The 13,897-nt window shown below is 40.3% G+C and overlaps 1 protein-coding gene across 1 annotated transcript in view; it reads right to left on the bottom strand.

Annotated features, from left to right (window-relative positions):
* LOC110541504 (broad substrate specificity ATP-binding cassette transporter ABCG2-like) overlaps nt 1-13,897 on the bottom strand; it is a 58,706-nt gene that overhangs the window by 13,749 nt on the left and 31,060 nt on the right. The window contains 4 exon segments of the mRNA XM_060373924.1: nt 1,237-1,312; nt 1,314-1,380; nt 2,473-2,562; nt 13,810-13,892. Coding sequence (XP_060229907.1) covers nt 1,237-1,312; nt 1,314-1,380; nt 2,473-2,562; nt 13,810-13,892 — 316 coding nt within the window.

The raw sequence follows: 13,897 nt of genomic DNA on the forward strand, positions 1-13,897 counted from the left end.
TAGAGCACTATTTAAGATAAAATGTGGATTTCCTTACATGCAACTAAGAATGATTCTGAGCTCCTTACATGGACAGCCATGGGAAACACAACTGGCCCCAGTACTGGCCTTCTCTCATCACAGACAACTCACCCACAGGAAACATCCATTTACCCAGACATCTCCACATCTCTCAATGTTTGCTGTATATACATAGTGAATAAACTTGGCTCGCAATTACATGACCTCAGGTGGTGTACTATATACAGGAGGGGAGGACTCTTCTAGCTGTGTTTCCCCAGACATCGAAAATAAAACTGAGTTCTTAAACTCCTTTATAATCTATGAGATAATAATGTGTGTGTGTCTGACAATATATACATCATACAAGCTGATGATTTTGAAACAGTGGTGAGAAAATGGATCAGGAATCTAAGGTTCTAGATCTCATGTCATATTCTTTATGATAAATCTCACATATAAAATGGAACATTTAAACTTTACCAGTGTATCTCATATGATAGTGCTTTAAAAATATAATTACTGGTATGTACGCATGTGAACATGCAGAAATGAAAAATATGGAAATTTGGATACAGTGATCCTAAGGTCAAAGCCTGGACCTAATATAAAAATAAGTTCTGTCTGAATTCTTTTTTAGCAAACAAATAATGCTTCCAAACTCAACTTCGTTTTCTTTTTTTTCTTTATTAATTATACTTTATTCGCTTTGTATCCCCCATGTGGTTCCCTTCCTCCTCCGTCCCAATCCCTCCCTTCCTCCACACTCTGTATGCATGCCCCTCCCCAAGTCCACTGATAGGGGAGGTCTTCTTTTCCTTCCTTCTGATCCTACTCAATTAGGTCTCATCAAGAGTGGCTGCATTGCCTTCTTCTGTGGCCTGGTAATGCTGATTCCCCCTTAGGGGGAGGTAATTAAAGAGCAGGCCAATCAGTTCATGTCAGAGACAGTCCCTGTTCCTATTACAATGGAACCCACTTGGATACTAAACTGTCATGGACTACATCTGTGCAGGGGTCTGACGTTATCTCCATGCATAGTCCTTGGTTGGAGTATCAGTCTCAGGAAAGACCCCCAACTTGGTTTTCTTATTAGAGAGTATGCATCAGAGTATGAACAATTATATAGACACAGCTATATAGATACATAGAAAAAGGTAAATAAAAAATACAAGGAGAAGTTAGCTTCACTTCACAGCCAAGACTAAAGGCATTTCTGTTTGGCCTGTTACTTACCTAACATGAAGTATACTATACAAGTGTATATAACACTTGGCAACATCCTCATGGGTAATAAATCAGATATCAGCTTATAAATCAGATATCAGCTTTCCAAAGAAGTAAGAAGATACTCTGTAATATCCACTGATATACTCATGCCTGTAAAAACAGAGCACATAGACTCTAGGTTAGTCTAGAAGTCTCGGAACAGATGATGGGGTGCCTGCTGCACCATCAGAGTTCTAGTAAGGCAGCACTCACATTCTCCAGGCTGACCCCCCTGGCTTCCATCTTAGGTGTCACCTTCAGGAAGTTCTCAGATTATAACTGTCTCTCATTACAGCACTCTGGGGAGACAGGGTCCATGTGCCCTTGTTCTGCACAGCAACTACTCCTCTGATGCTGGATCCTTCTGGAGAAATGTACCTCAGAGGTTCTGCTACATGTTCCAAAGAAGATGAAGTTGTTATTCTCCAAAGCCCCCAGTGAAGCTTCATTTCACTCCTCTTTTAGCTTCTGTTACTTCCAGTTTTTTTTAAAGCAAAACTTCTTCCTTCAATAGTCATACCTTATAAACTTATAGCCCTGCCAGTTAAAAAATCTAACCCCTCCTCTTCCTGACCTCTTTCTGTGGTTATTTTAAACTCTTTCACGAGTGTCTTTGTTCCTTTTTTTCTCTTTTGATTCATTTTGTTGGCACATGAAGGTGGGCAAAAACTCAATGACCTCTGAGAAACACAGGAGAAAGAACAGCCATCTTCTGTGATGCTGTCTTCAGGCTCTTTCCATGCTGCCAGCCACCAAGGCTTGTACCTGCTCTTCCTTTGCCAAGGTGACCTTACTACGTCTAGCTGCTGAACCACCTAACTGTTCTGAAGCACTTCAAATTTCATTTGCTGGAGTTACCAACCTATGATTAATGAAAACAAGATACTTCCAGCTCTGCTGTTTCTGCTTTCTCTCACATTACTGGGGTTTACTAACCATAACCCAAACTTGAAACTCTGCTTTCTTTGGTTAGCAGGCACCATACATTCTTAATTCTCCACCTTTCTTGTGACTGCCCTTTTCTTAATACTGTAATTCTATGCATTTAAAAAATCCATACTGTGTAACATAAACACATACTCATACAATTTATATTTTCAATTAAACAAACAAACAAAAGATATTGATAACATTAGGATAGTAATTTGACCCAGTTCTGGAGGTGGCCAGTCTGACACACAGCTAGAATAGTGATCTACTCACATGAAGAGTTTCTTCTCCACTACAAAGAGCTGCACAGATGACATACTGGTAACACACTGGTCAGCAGCCAGGAAATATAATACACCAACTCTGCCACGACAGAATGGGTACAGAGTATCAGTCAACTCCATGTTCTTAGGTCAGTAGTCTACAAGTGATATTCCACCAACAAATATTTTCTAAAGAAAAGCTGCTTTGGTTAACACAGAGAGGGAGCCTAGTAGGATGCTCAGCAGGTACAGGTTCAATTCAGATTGAACCTGAGTTTAGTCCTAAGGACCACCATGAGAGAGCTGGTCACTGCAAGAGCACCATGGCACAGACTCATACACATGCATGCATACATGCTTATACACAGAGAAGGAAGACTGGCATTGTCACCATCTCTCCCCTGTGTCTGTGTTCCTACAGTGGTAACTATTTGACTCCAGTGACTACATGTTACAGCAGATACTGAAACTCTTGGTCTTAGACTATTGTGAACTAAACTGTTGTTGCTATAAAATTCCTATTGAAGGAATGACCTCCTAATATGATGGTATTGGGAAACAGAACATTTTAGGCATGTCTAACTGTGTCCTGCACACATCAGAAGATGGCTATCAGTGCAGCCTGCACTATTTAACTGTCAACTTGATACAGCACAGAATCACCTGGGAAGAGTATTAATGAGGACTCATGCAGATCAGCTAGCCCCCACGCATGTTCATGGGGGATAGTCTTAACTGAATGTGGTCAGCACCATTGCATGGGCTGGGCCCTGGCATGTGTAAGAAAAGACAATGCCTGCTGAGTCAAGCAGTCATAGATTTCTGCTTATTCTCTTCAAGCTTTTGACAATGATGTTGATGCTTTACATTTTGGCTTGAATTTCCCACAACAGACTTTAACCTAGAACTGAAATAAATCTCTCTTCTTCAAGTTGCTTTTTGGTCAGTGTATTTTATCACAGCAATAAAAAATCAGAGTAGGATGAAACCCAACAAAAAACTGTCAATTTACTTAAAACTGGGACTTGAACTAAAGGCCTTAGATGAGCAATAAGTGCTTTTAACCTCTGAGCCACTGCTCCAGCCCTCAACTTTCTTCCCAGATACTACACACCGTACAAAGTCCACAGCCTCTAGATTCTGTGTACATACTGTGTTTGACTAAGAAAGGACCCCCACAGAAATCACCAATTACTAGTGATTTTAGAAACAATCTTGCTATTTCAGCCTTTAAGGAAGGCAAAATCATAATGATATAACTCTAAAAACAGCTCACTAGAGTAATGCTAACTCATTCTATACAGAAAGAAAACTTATGAATGATAGACTTTTATGTTATTCTTCTGAACACAATCAGTGTTTTCCACACATGAAATGACTTTATCAGTCCTCAATAGTAAAATGGGAATAATACCATCTACACATTCTGGACTCTGGATGGTGACCTGAGCCTATGAATGCCAAACACTGAATTAAATGTCTATAGCAGACTGTGGTTCTCAATGAATCATGGCAGGGAGTATGACCCTGAGGTCAGTGCTACTACTGAGCACACATGCTCATAGCATGGCACAGCAATTAAAATATCTCACTCTAAAGCTGGCTTCAGCAGCATGTACTTTTTAGTCTCAGCCACTCAGGAGGCTGAGGCAAGAAGATCAAAAACTTCAGCTGAGAAGTTCAGGCCATACTGGGAAACATGGTAAGACCCACATCTCAAAAAGGAGAAAATTTGTCTGGTTGCATGCGGGTTGATGCCCAGGTCCCGCCTCTGAGAAAAAGGTATCGGACGGGTCTGATGCTCTTTGGGTGGATGACACCCAAACGAACATCGGTACAAAGTCCCAATTTATTTCTAATATCAGAGATCAGACCTCTACTCTTGCCTGATGCATCTAAAACAAAAAGGGGGAACTGTAGAGAGCTGCAGAATGCTATGCCTTAAAGATGGAGCTGGTTTCCGCCTTCCACCTTCCCGATGGTGAGTGCTCTCTGTCACGAACAATTCCACATTTGGCTAAGGCTGAGGATCTGGCTTGCTTCCATGTATGTGGACCTATCTGCATTGCCCACATGGCATGCCTGGGTTGGCTACCCAGAGGCTATTTAAGCTGTGGGTTGGCTTTCCCCAGGGTCCGAGGATTGTTCAAGGTTTCTGAATAAACTGCATTGAAAAAAAAAATTTCAAGGATGTGCTGGAGAGATTTCTCAGTGGCTAAGAGCACTTACTGCTCTTCCAGAGAACATGGGGTCAATTTCTAGCACCCACCTGCCCACTCACAACTATCCGTAATTCCAGTTTTAAGCAATCGGATACTTCTATTCTGCCATCATCAGGCACTAGGTACACACCATGGTGCATAGATATACAAACAGTCAAAATACTAAACACACTTGAATCATTTCAAGGACAGAATTGTGACTGAATCTGCACATTATCATAATAGAGTTAACAGAAATTGAGTCCCACACCTACACTTAATTTTCAAGTCAAATAAATAAACAACACAGGGAAGTCATCTTACAAGCAGTAGAAAAAAAACACAAATAATATCAAAATAAAAACTATACATGCGAGAGGGATCCAAGATAGTGGGGCCAAGAAGACACTGTGTCTGAGGAACAGGACAGCAGTGTCAGCACAGTGACCAAGAGACTGAAGTGTGGGCCCTAAAACACCAGCGATTGTGATTCCCAAGTGAGAAGAAACCCCATGGTGTGGGAAGCAATAAGGTCCACTCTCAGGTCACCCAGCTTAAACCCAGAAGAGTTCTTCCATCCAAGAAGGCACTCGGTTGCCATATGCCTGTGTGTCCTGATCACCTTTCCAGGCTGAACTGTGGGCCCCAAAACACCAGAGACTGGGATTCCCAGTCATGAGAAAACCCCACAGGGAAGGAAGCAAATGAGACTGACCTTAGGTCACCCAGTCTCTCCCTGGAAAAGGTCCCAGGGACCAGCGGATGCACAGCCGCCAGCCCAGACTGGGGTTCCAGCCACAAGCTCAGAGACTTGCTGCACCTGACTCTCTGTCACAGACAGAACTGTGTAACCCAGGGCATCAGAGACTGGGTTTCCCTTTTGGGAGAAAACCCTACAGCAAGGGAAACAGCAGGTCCAGGCTTAAAGCACTCATCTGACTCCACACCACATGCAAAAAAAGTTCTCCAGAAAAATTCCCAGGTCCCTGCCATGTGCCCAGTTGCCAGCTTGGATCCACCACACACCTGAGCCTCAACACTCTACTCGCCATCCCAGACAGAACTGTAGACCTCAATACACCAAAGACTGGGTCTCCCTGTGGGGAGGAAACACCACGGTGAGGCAGAAACATCTGGCCCTACCTGAGAACACCCAGCTCTGGAAAAGTTTCTGGGTCCCCCAGGGCCCAGGCTCTAGACTCATGCATGAGAGCTGTACTCACCTGCCACGGATTATCACTTGGGTACAGGGACACAGAGCTCCAACCTCAGACCTATGGAAGCCTGGGATCCCTGAGATCAGCCCCCAGATACTGCTCCAAGGGGCAACCGGTTATCCCTAACAGACCAAACCATGGGGAGCCCAGGTTCCATCAGCAGCTCACTAAATTTAGAGCAAGAAACCCAGAAGCAGAGCAGCTGTCTCCAGGACTTCTCTGGGTCAGAGGAGAGCCCCCTTGACTAACAAAGACCACAGTTACCACTCAGGTCTATATGCCTGAGGTGAACTGTGGCAATTCCTGAAAAACACTGGCCATTCAGTGACCATTCCCAAAAAGCTGAGGAAGCCTCCTTCAGGAAAAATCATCTTCCTGCCAAGGGAATTCTCACCCCAGGATTCCAGGAAACACCAAAAAGTAATACCCAACACCTAAGATAGACCAATGGGTAGAGGCCAGCGTAAAAGCTCAACCAAAAAAAAGACAGAGCAATATGGCATCTCCAGAACCCAGTTAGCCAGGGGCAAGCAGCCCTGGACACCCCAGCATAAACGAAATTCAAGGAGATGACCTTACATCTATGCTTATGAAGAGAATAATAGAGGAAACAAATAAAATGCATAAAGAATTAGAGGAAGATAAAGTCAAACAGATTATGGCCATCCATAAAGAAATAGAGGAAGATAAAAACAGATTATGGCCATCTGTAAAGAAATACACGAAGATGCAGCCAAATAGTTTGTGGCCTTTAGAGAGAAAATACTTAAATCACTGGAAGAAGTAAAAGAAACAGAGGAATGTTCAAACAAACAGCTGAAGGAATTGAAGGAAAAATAGGAAAGTACTGTCATACAGATGAAGGAAATAAAAAAAAAAAACGGCTCAGGATCTAGAATTGGAACAATTAAAGAAAATACAAATGGAGGAAATCATGGAGAGAAAGAAGTTAGGGAAGAAAACATGAACTACAGAGGTAAGCATAACCAACAGACTACAAGAGATGGAAGAAAGAATCTCAGGTGTGGAAGATACAATGGAAGAAATCAATGTATCCATCAAAGAAAATGTTAAATCTAAATATTTAAATCTAAAATTCCTGACACAGACTGTCCAAGAAATCTAAGACAACAGGAAAGACAAAACCTAAGAATAATAGGAATAGAGTAATAAGGAGATGACCTCCTCCAGGCCCAGAAAATATTTTCAACAAAATTATAGAAGAAAATTTCCCCAACTTAAAGGAGAGGCTTATAAGAATGCAAGAGGCCTACAGAACACCTAATAAATTCGAACAGAAAAGAAAATCCTCCCACCACAAAATAATCAAAAGAGTAAGTATACAGAACAAAGAAAAAAAATACTAAAAGCTGCAAGGGAAAAAGGCCAAGTAACATATAATGGTAAACCCATCAGATTTACACCTGACTAATCAACAGAGACTATGAAAGCCAGAAGGGCCTGGATTGAGATCATGCAGACCTTAAGAGAACACAGATACAATACCCAGAAAAACTCTCAATCATCAGAGACGGAGAAAACAAGATATTCAATGACAAAAACAAATGTCAACAACACTTACACACAAATCCACTGTTACAGAAGATACTAGAAGGAAAAATACAACCCAGGAAAGCTAAGTACATTCAAGAAAACACAGGAAATAAATAACCTCACTATAGCAAAACTAAAAGTAGCCAAGCACACAAACACACTCCCACAGTCAACATCAATATCAAAGGATCTAATAGCCACTGGTCATTGATCTCCCTCAACATCAATGGACTCAACTAGCCAATAAAAAGACACAGACTAACAGAATGAATACATAAACAAGATCCAACAATCTGTTGCATACAAGAAACACACTTAAGTCATAAAGATATATATTACCTGAGAGTAAAGCTGGACCTCAACAACAACAGAAATAGCAAAAAGCCTACACATGCATGGAAACTGAAAAACTCGCTACTCAATTATAGCTGGGTCAGGAGAGAAATAAAGAAATAAAAGTCTTCCTAGAACTCAATGAAAATGAAGGCACAACATACCCAAACTTATAGGACATGATGAAAGCAGTGCTAAGAGGAAAGTTCATAGCACTAAGTGGCTTCAAGAAGAAATTTGAAACATCTCATTCAAGCAACTTAATGGCTCACCTAAAAGCCAAAGAGACAAAAGAGGCAGACACAATAAAGAAGAATGGACAGCTAGAAATAATCAAACTTAGGGCTGAAATCAATAAATTTGAAACAAATAAAACTATTCAAAGAATCAATGCAACCAAGAGCTGGTTCTTTCAGAAAATCAACAAAATAGACAAACCCTTAGCCAAACTAACTAAAAGGTAGAGAGACATTATCCAGATTAATAAAATCAGAAATGAAGAGGGAGACATAACAACAGACACTGAGGAAATCCAAACAATCATTAGGTCTTACTTCAAAAGTCTATTCACCACAAAATGAAAATCTAAATGAAATGGACAATTTTCTTGATAGATTCCACTTACCAAAGCTGATTCAAGACCAGGTAAATCAATTAAATAGTCCTTTAACCCCTAAGGATATAGAAGCTGTCATCAAAAACCTCCCATTCAAAAAAAAGCCCAGGGCCAGATAATTTCAGTGCAGAATTCTACCAGACCTTCAAAGAAGAGATAACACCAATACTCCTCAAACTATTCCACCAAATAGAAACCGAAGGAACACTACCAAACTCATTCTATGAAGCCACAGTCACCTTGGTACCTAAACCTCACAAAGACCCAACAAGGAAAGAGAATTTCAGGCCAATCTCCTTTATGAACATTGATGCATAAATACTCAGCAAAATACTTGCAAACCGAATACAAGAACACATCAAAGATATCATCTACTATGACCAAGTGGGCTTCATCCCATGTATGTAGGGGTGGTTCAATATATAGAAATCCATCCATGTGATCCACCACACAAACAAACTGAAAGAAAAAAAAAACATATGATAATCTCCTTAGATGCCAAAACAACATTTGACAAAATCCAACATCCATTCATGTTTAAAGTATTGGAGAGATCAGGGATACAAGGCACATACCTAAACATAGTAAAGGCAATATACAGCAAGCCTATAGCCAACATCAAACTGAACAGAGAGAAACTTAAATCAATCCCACTGAAATCAGGGACAAGGCAAGGCTGTCCACTCTCTCCATATCTCTTCAACATAGTTCTGAAAGTCCTTGCTAGAGCAATAAGACAATTAAAGGTGATCAAGGGGATACAAATTGGAAAGGAAGACATCAAAGTATCACTATTTGCAGATGATATGGTAGTATACCTGAGTGACCCCCAAAATTCTAAGAGGGAACTCCTACAGCTGATAAACACCTTCAGCAAAGTGGCCGGATACAAAATTAACTCAAAAAACAAAACAAAACAAAACAAAAAAACCCAGTAGCCCTCCTGTATACAAAAGACAAAAGGGCTGAGAAAGAAATTAGGGAAATAACACCCTTCACAAAGGACTTAAAGTACCTTGGAGTGACCCTAACCAAGCAAGTCAAAGACTTGTATGAAAAAAATTTCCAGTCTTTGAAGAAAGAATTAGAAGAAGATATCAGAAGATGGAAAGATCTCCCATGCTCATGGCTTGGCAGGATTAACATAGTAAAAATGGCCATCTTACCAAAAGCAATCTACAGATTCAATGTAATTCCCATCAAATTACCAACACAATTCTTTACAGACCTTGAAAGAAAAATTCTCACCTTCATATGGAACAACAAGAAACCCAGAATTGCTAAAACAATTCTCTACAGTAAAAGATCTTCAGGAGGTATCTCCATCTGTGATCTCAAGCTGTGCTATAGAGCAACAATACTAAAAACTGCATGGTACTGGCATAGAAACAGAATGGTGGATCAATGGAATAGAATAGAAGACACTGAAATAAATCTACACACTTATGGACACATGATTTTTGACAAAGATTCCAAAACCATTCAATGGAAAAAAGATAGCCTCTTCAACAAATTTTTCTGGTCTAACTGGATGTACACATAGAGAAAAATGCAAGTAGATCTATACTTCTCACCCTGCACAAAACTAAAGTCCAAAGACTTCAATATAAAACCAGACACACTAAATTGGTTAAAAGAAAAAGTGGGGAAGAGCCTGGAACTCATTGGCACAGGAGACAACTTCCTGAACAGAACAGCAACAGCACAGGCTCTAAGAGCAACAATCAATAAATGGGACCTCATGAAACTGAAAAGCTTGTGTAAAGCAAAGGACACTGTCATCAAAACAGAACAACTGCTTACATATTGGGAAAGGATCTTCACCAACCCTATATCTGACAGAGGGCTAATATGCAGTATATATAAAGAACTCAAGAAGTTAAACAGCACCAAATCAAGTAATCCAATTAAAAAATGGGGTACAGAGCTAAACAGAGAATTCTCTGTAGAGGAATACCGAATGGCAGAGAAACACTTAAAGAAATGTTCACCTTCCTTACTCATCAGGGGGGTGCAAATCATCACTGTCCACCCATCAGAATGGCTAAGATCAAAAACTCAAGTGACAACAAATGCTGGAGAGGATGTGGAGAAAGGGGAACCCTCCTCCACTGCTGGTAAGAATGTAAACTTATACAACCACTTTGGAAATCAACCTGGCGCTTTCTCAGACAATTATGAATAGTGCTACCTCAAGATCCAGCCATACCACTCCTAGGCATATATCCTAAAGACACTCAAGTATACAAGGACATCTGCTCAACCATTTTTGTAGCATCTTCATTAGTAATAGCCAGAAGCTGGGAACAGCCCAGATGCCCCTCAGTTGAGGAATGGATACAGAAATTGTGGTACATCTACACAATGGACTATTATTCAGCGATAAAAAACAAGGAAATAATGAAATTTGCAGGTAAATGGAAAAGATCATTCTGAGTGAGGTATCCCAGAAGCAGAAAGACACACAGGGTATATACTCACTCATAAGTGGATATTAGACTCTATTAGATATCAGATATATCTAATATCTCTAATATCAGATATATCTAATATTAGATATAGGATAAATATATTAAAATCTGTACACCGAAAGAAGCAAAGCAAGAACAAAGACCCAGGGTAAAATGATCAATCTCCATTCAGAAAGGCAAATGAGACGGACATCGGAAGTGGGAGAAAACAGGGAACAGGACAGGAGCCTAACATAAAGGGCCTCTGAAAGGCTCTACCCTGCAGGGTATTGAGGCTGAGACTCATAGCCAAACTTTGAGCAGAGTACAGGGAATTTTATGAAAGAAGGGGGATATAGAAAGACCTGGAGGGAACAGGAGTTCCAAAAGAAGAGCAACACATCAAAAAAGTCTGGGCACAGGGGTCTTTTCTGAGACTGATACTCCAGCCAAGGACTGCTCATGGAGATGGTCTGGAGCCCCTGCACAGACGTAGTCCATGGCAGTTCAATGTCCAAATGGGTGGCATAGTAATAGAGACAGAGACTGTCTCTGACAGGAACTGATTGGTTTGCTCTTTGATCACCTCCCCCTGAAGGGGGAGCAGCCTTACCAGGCCATAGAGGAAGACAACACAGCCACTCTTGATGAGACCTGATAGAGTAGGATCAGAGGGAAGGGGAGGGGGACCTCCCCTATCAGTGGACTGGGGGAGTGACATGGGTGAGGAAGATGGAGGTGAGGAGGGAGGGAGCTACAGGGGTTGGATTAAAAAAACAAAACAAAACAAAACAAAAAAAACTATATGTGTATTAACGAATTCTACCAACACAGAAAGGAGGCAAACCACAGAATTAGAGAGAATACTTATAAAATGTTTATTTAACAAGGAAATATAGCCCAGTAAAATGAAGTATTCTTAAAACCCTACAATGAATTAGAAAACAGACAAACAAATAAAATATGTATTTCTCAAAGATTAAATTGATCTTTATTATTAAAAAATAAACAACCACAGAGGTCTCAGTTGAGGAATGGAGACAGAAATTGTGGTTTATTAACACAATCGAATACTACTCAGCAATTAAAAATAAGGAAATCATGGAATTTGTAGGTAAATGGTGGGAACTAGAAAAGATCATCCTGAGTGAGTTATCCCAGAAGCAGAAAGACACACATGGTATATACTCACTTATAAGTGGATATTGGACATATAATATAGGATAATCATACTAAACTTTGTACACCTAAAGAAGCTAATCAAGAAGGAGGACCCTGGGTTAAGATGATCAATCCTCACTCAGAAAGGCAAACAGGATGGACATCAGAAGAGGGAGAAAACAGGGAACAGGACAGGAGCCTGACACAGAGGGCCTCTGAAATACTCTGCTCTGTAGGGTATCAAAGCAGATGCTGAGAGTCATAGCCAAACTTTGGGCAGAGTGCAGGGAATCCTATAAAAGAAGGGGGAGATAGAAAGACCTGGAGGGGACAGGAGCTCCACAAGGAGAGCAAAGAAAAAAAATTATGGGAAACAGAGGTCTTTTCTGAGACTGATACGCTAACCAAGGACCATTCATGGAGATAACCTAGAACCCCTGCACAGATGTAGCACGTTGTAGTTCAGTCTGTAAGTGGGTCCCCTAGTAATGGGAACAGGGACTGTCCCCATGAACTCAGTGGCTGGCTCTTTGATCACCTCCCCCTCAAGGGGGTACAGTCTTACCTGGCCACAAAGGAAGACAATGCAGCCACTCCTGATGAGACTTGATAGACTAGGATACTATGGAATGAAAGTAGGACCTCCCCTATCAGTGGAGTGAGGGAGGGGCATGGGTGGAGAAAAGGCAGGAAGGGTAGAATTAGGAGGGAATGAGGGAGGAGGCTACAGTTGGGATACAAAGTGAATAAACTGTAATTAATAAAAAAATAAGTAACTACTCATGATGAAAAAAAATTGAAACACCTGTATGCAGCAGCAAAGAACATAAAATGGTACAACTGCTATGGAAGACAAAAATTGAATTTCCTCAGAAAACAATCATAATTTAGCAATTCTACTGGTAAGGTTCCTGAGAGACTGAAAGCAGAGATACAAAATGTAGTCGTAGAATCATAATATTATACACAACAACCAACAAATGGAAGCAACAAAAAATTTCAGGAACAGGTAATTGGATAGATAAACAAACAAAAATAAATAGAGAGCTAGCAAACACACATACACAAACACACAAAGATGTACACAGAGAGACAGAGAGAGAGAGAGAGAGAGAGAGAGAGAGAGAGAGAGAACTAAATGAGCCTTACAAAGGAAAGTAATTCTGACTAAGCTGCAAAATGGATGAACCATTAAGACATTGTACTGAGGGAAATAAGTCAGTCATCAAAGGACAAACACTTATGACTCCACATACAGCAATTTCATTTCTAGAGTTGTGAAATGTAGAGACACAGGTAGGATGGTACTTCCCAGGGGTGAGATGAAGTGGGCACTGAGCAATTACTTAATGAACATGTTGGATCCATTGGAAAAAAATTACTTATCTGGAGATGGATGTTGTCAACAGACACAATAGTGTGAATGTTATTAATGCCACTGAACTACATACTTGAAATTGGTTAAGAGAATATATTTATTTTTTATGTGTTTACATCAACACATACACATTTTGTGATTTGTATATATGAAAAAGACAACTCTTACAGTTTTCAATTCACAACTCATTCCTTCCCACAAAAAGTGACATTTATCCTGAATGTTTATTAAGTTTAAATCGTTAATCAATATTCATAAGCTTAAAGAAATTAAGAAAATTTTATCAAAACCAAGATCCAAATTTGGTTGCTTTGCCTCTAGAGTAGGCTTCTGTACTTTTTTTCTAAAATATACTTTCTACTTTTTTTTTCTCAGAACTAATTCATGCTAATTTCTATCCTACAGATTGGAGGTGGGGGGAGTCCAAATTTACTTACCTATTCTGAATGCCAGCAGGATCATTTTTCAGGTCAAAGTAAATGGCACTAATAGCCAGTGCCAGTATGATTGTGACAATTACCTTTT

The sequence above is a fragment of the Meriones unguiculatus genome, chromosome 21, assembly GCF_030254825.1.
Source record: "Meriones unguiculatus strain TT.TT164.6M chromosome 21, Bangor_MerUng_6.1, whole genome shotgun sequence".
NCBI classification, from domain to species: domain Eukaryota; kingdom Metazoa; phylum Chordata; class Mammalia; order Rodentia; family Muridae; genus Meriones; species Meriones unguiculatus.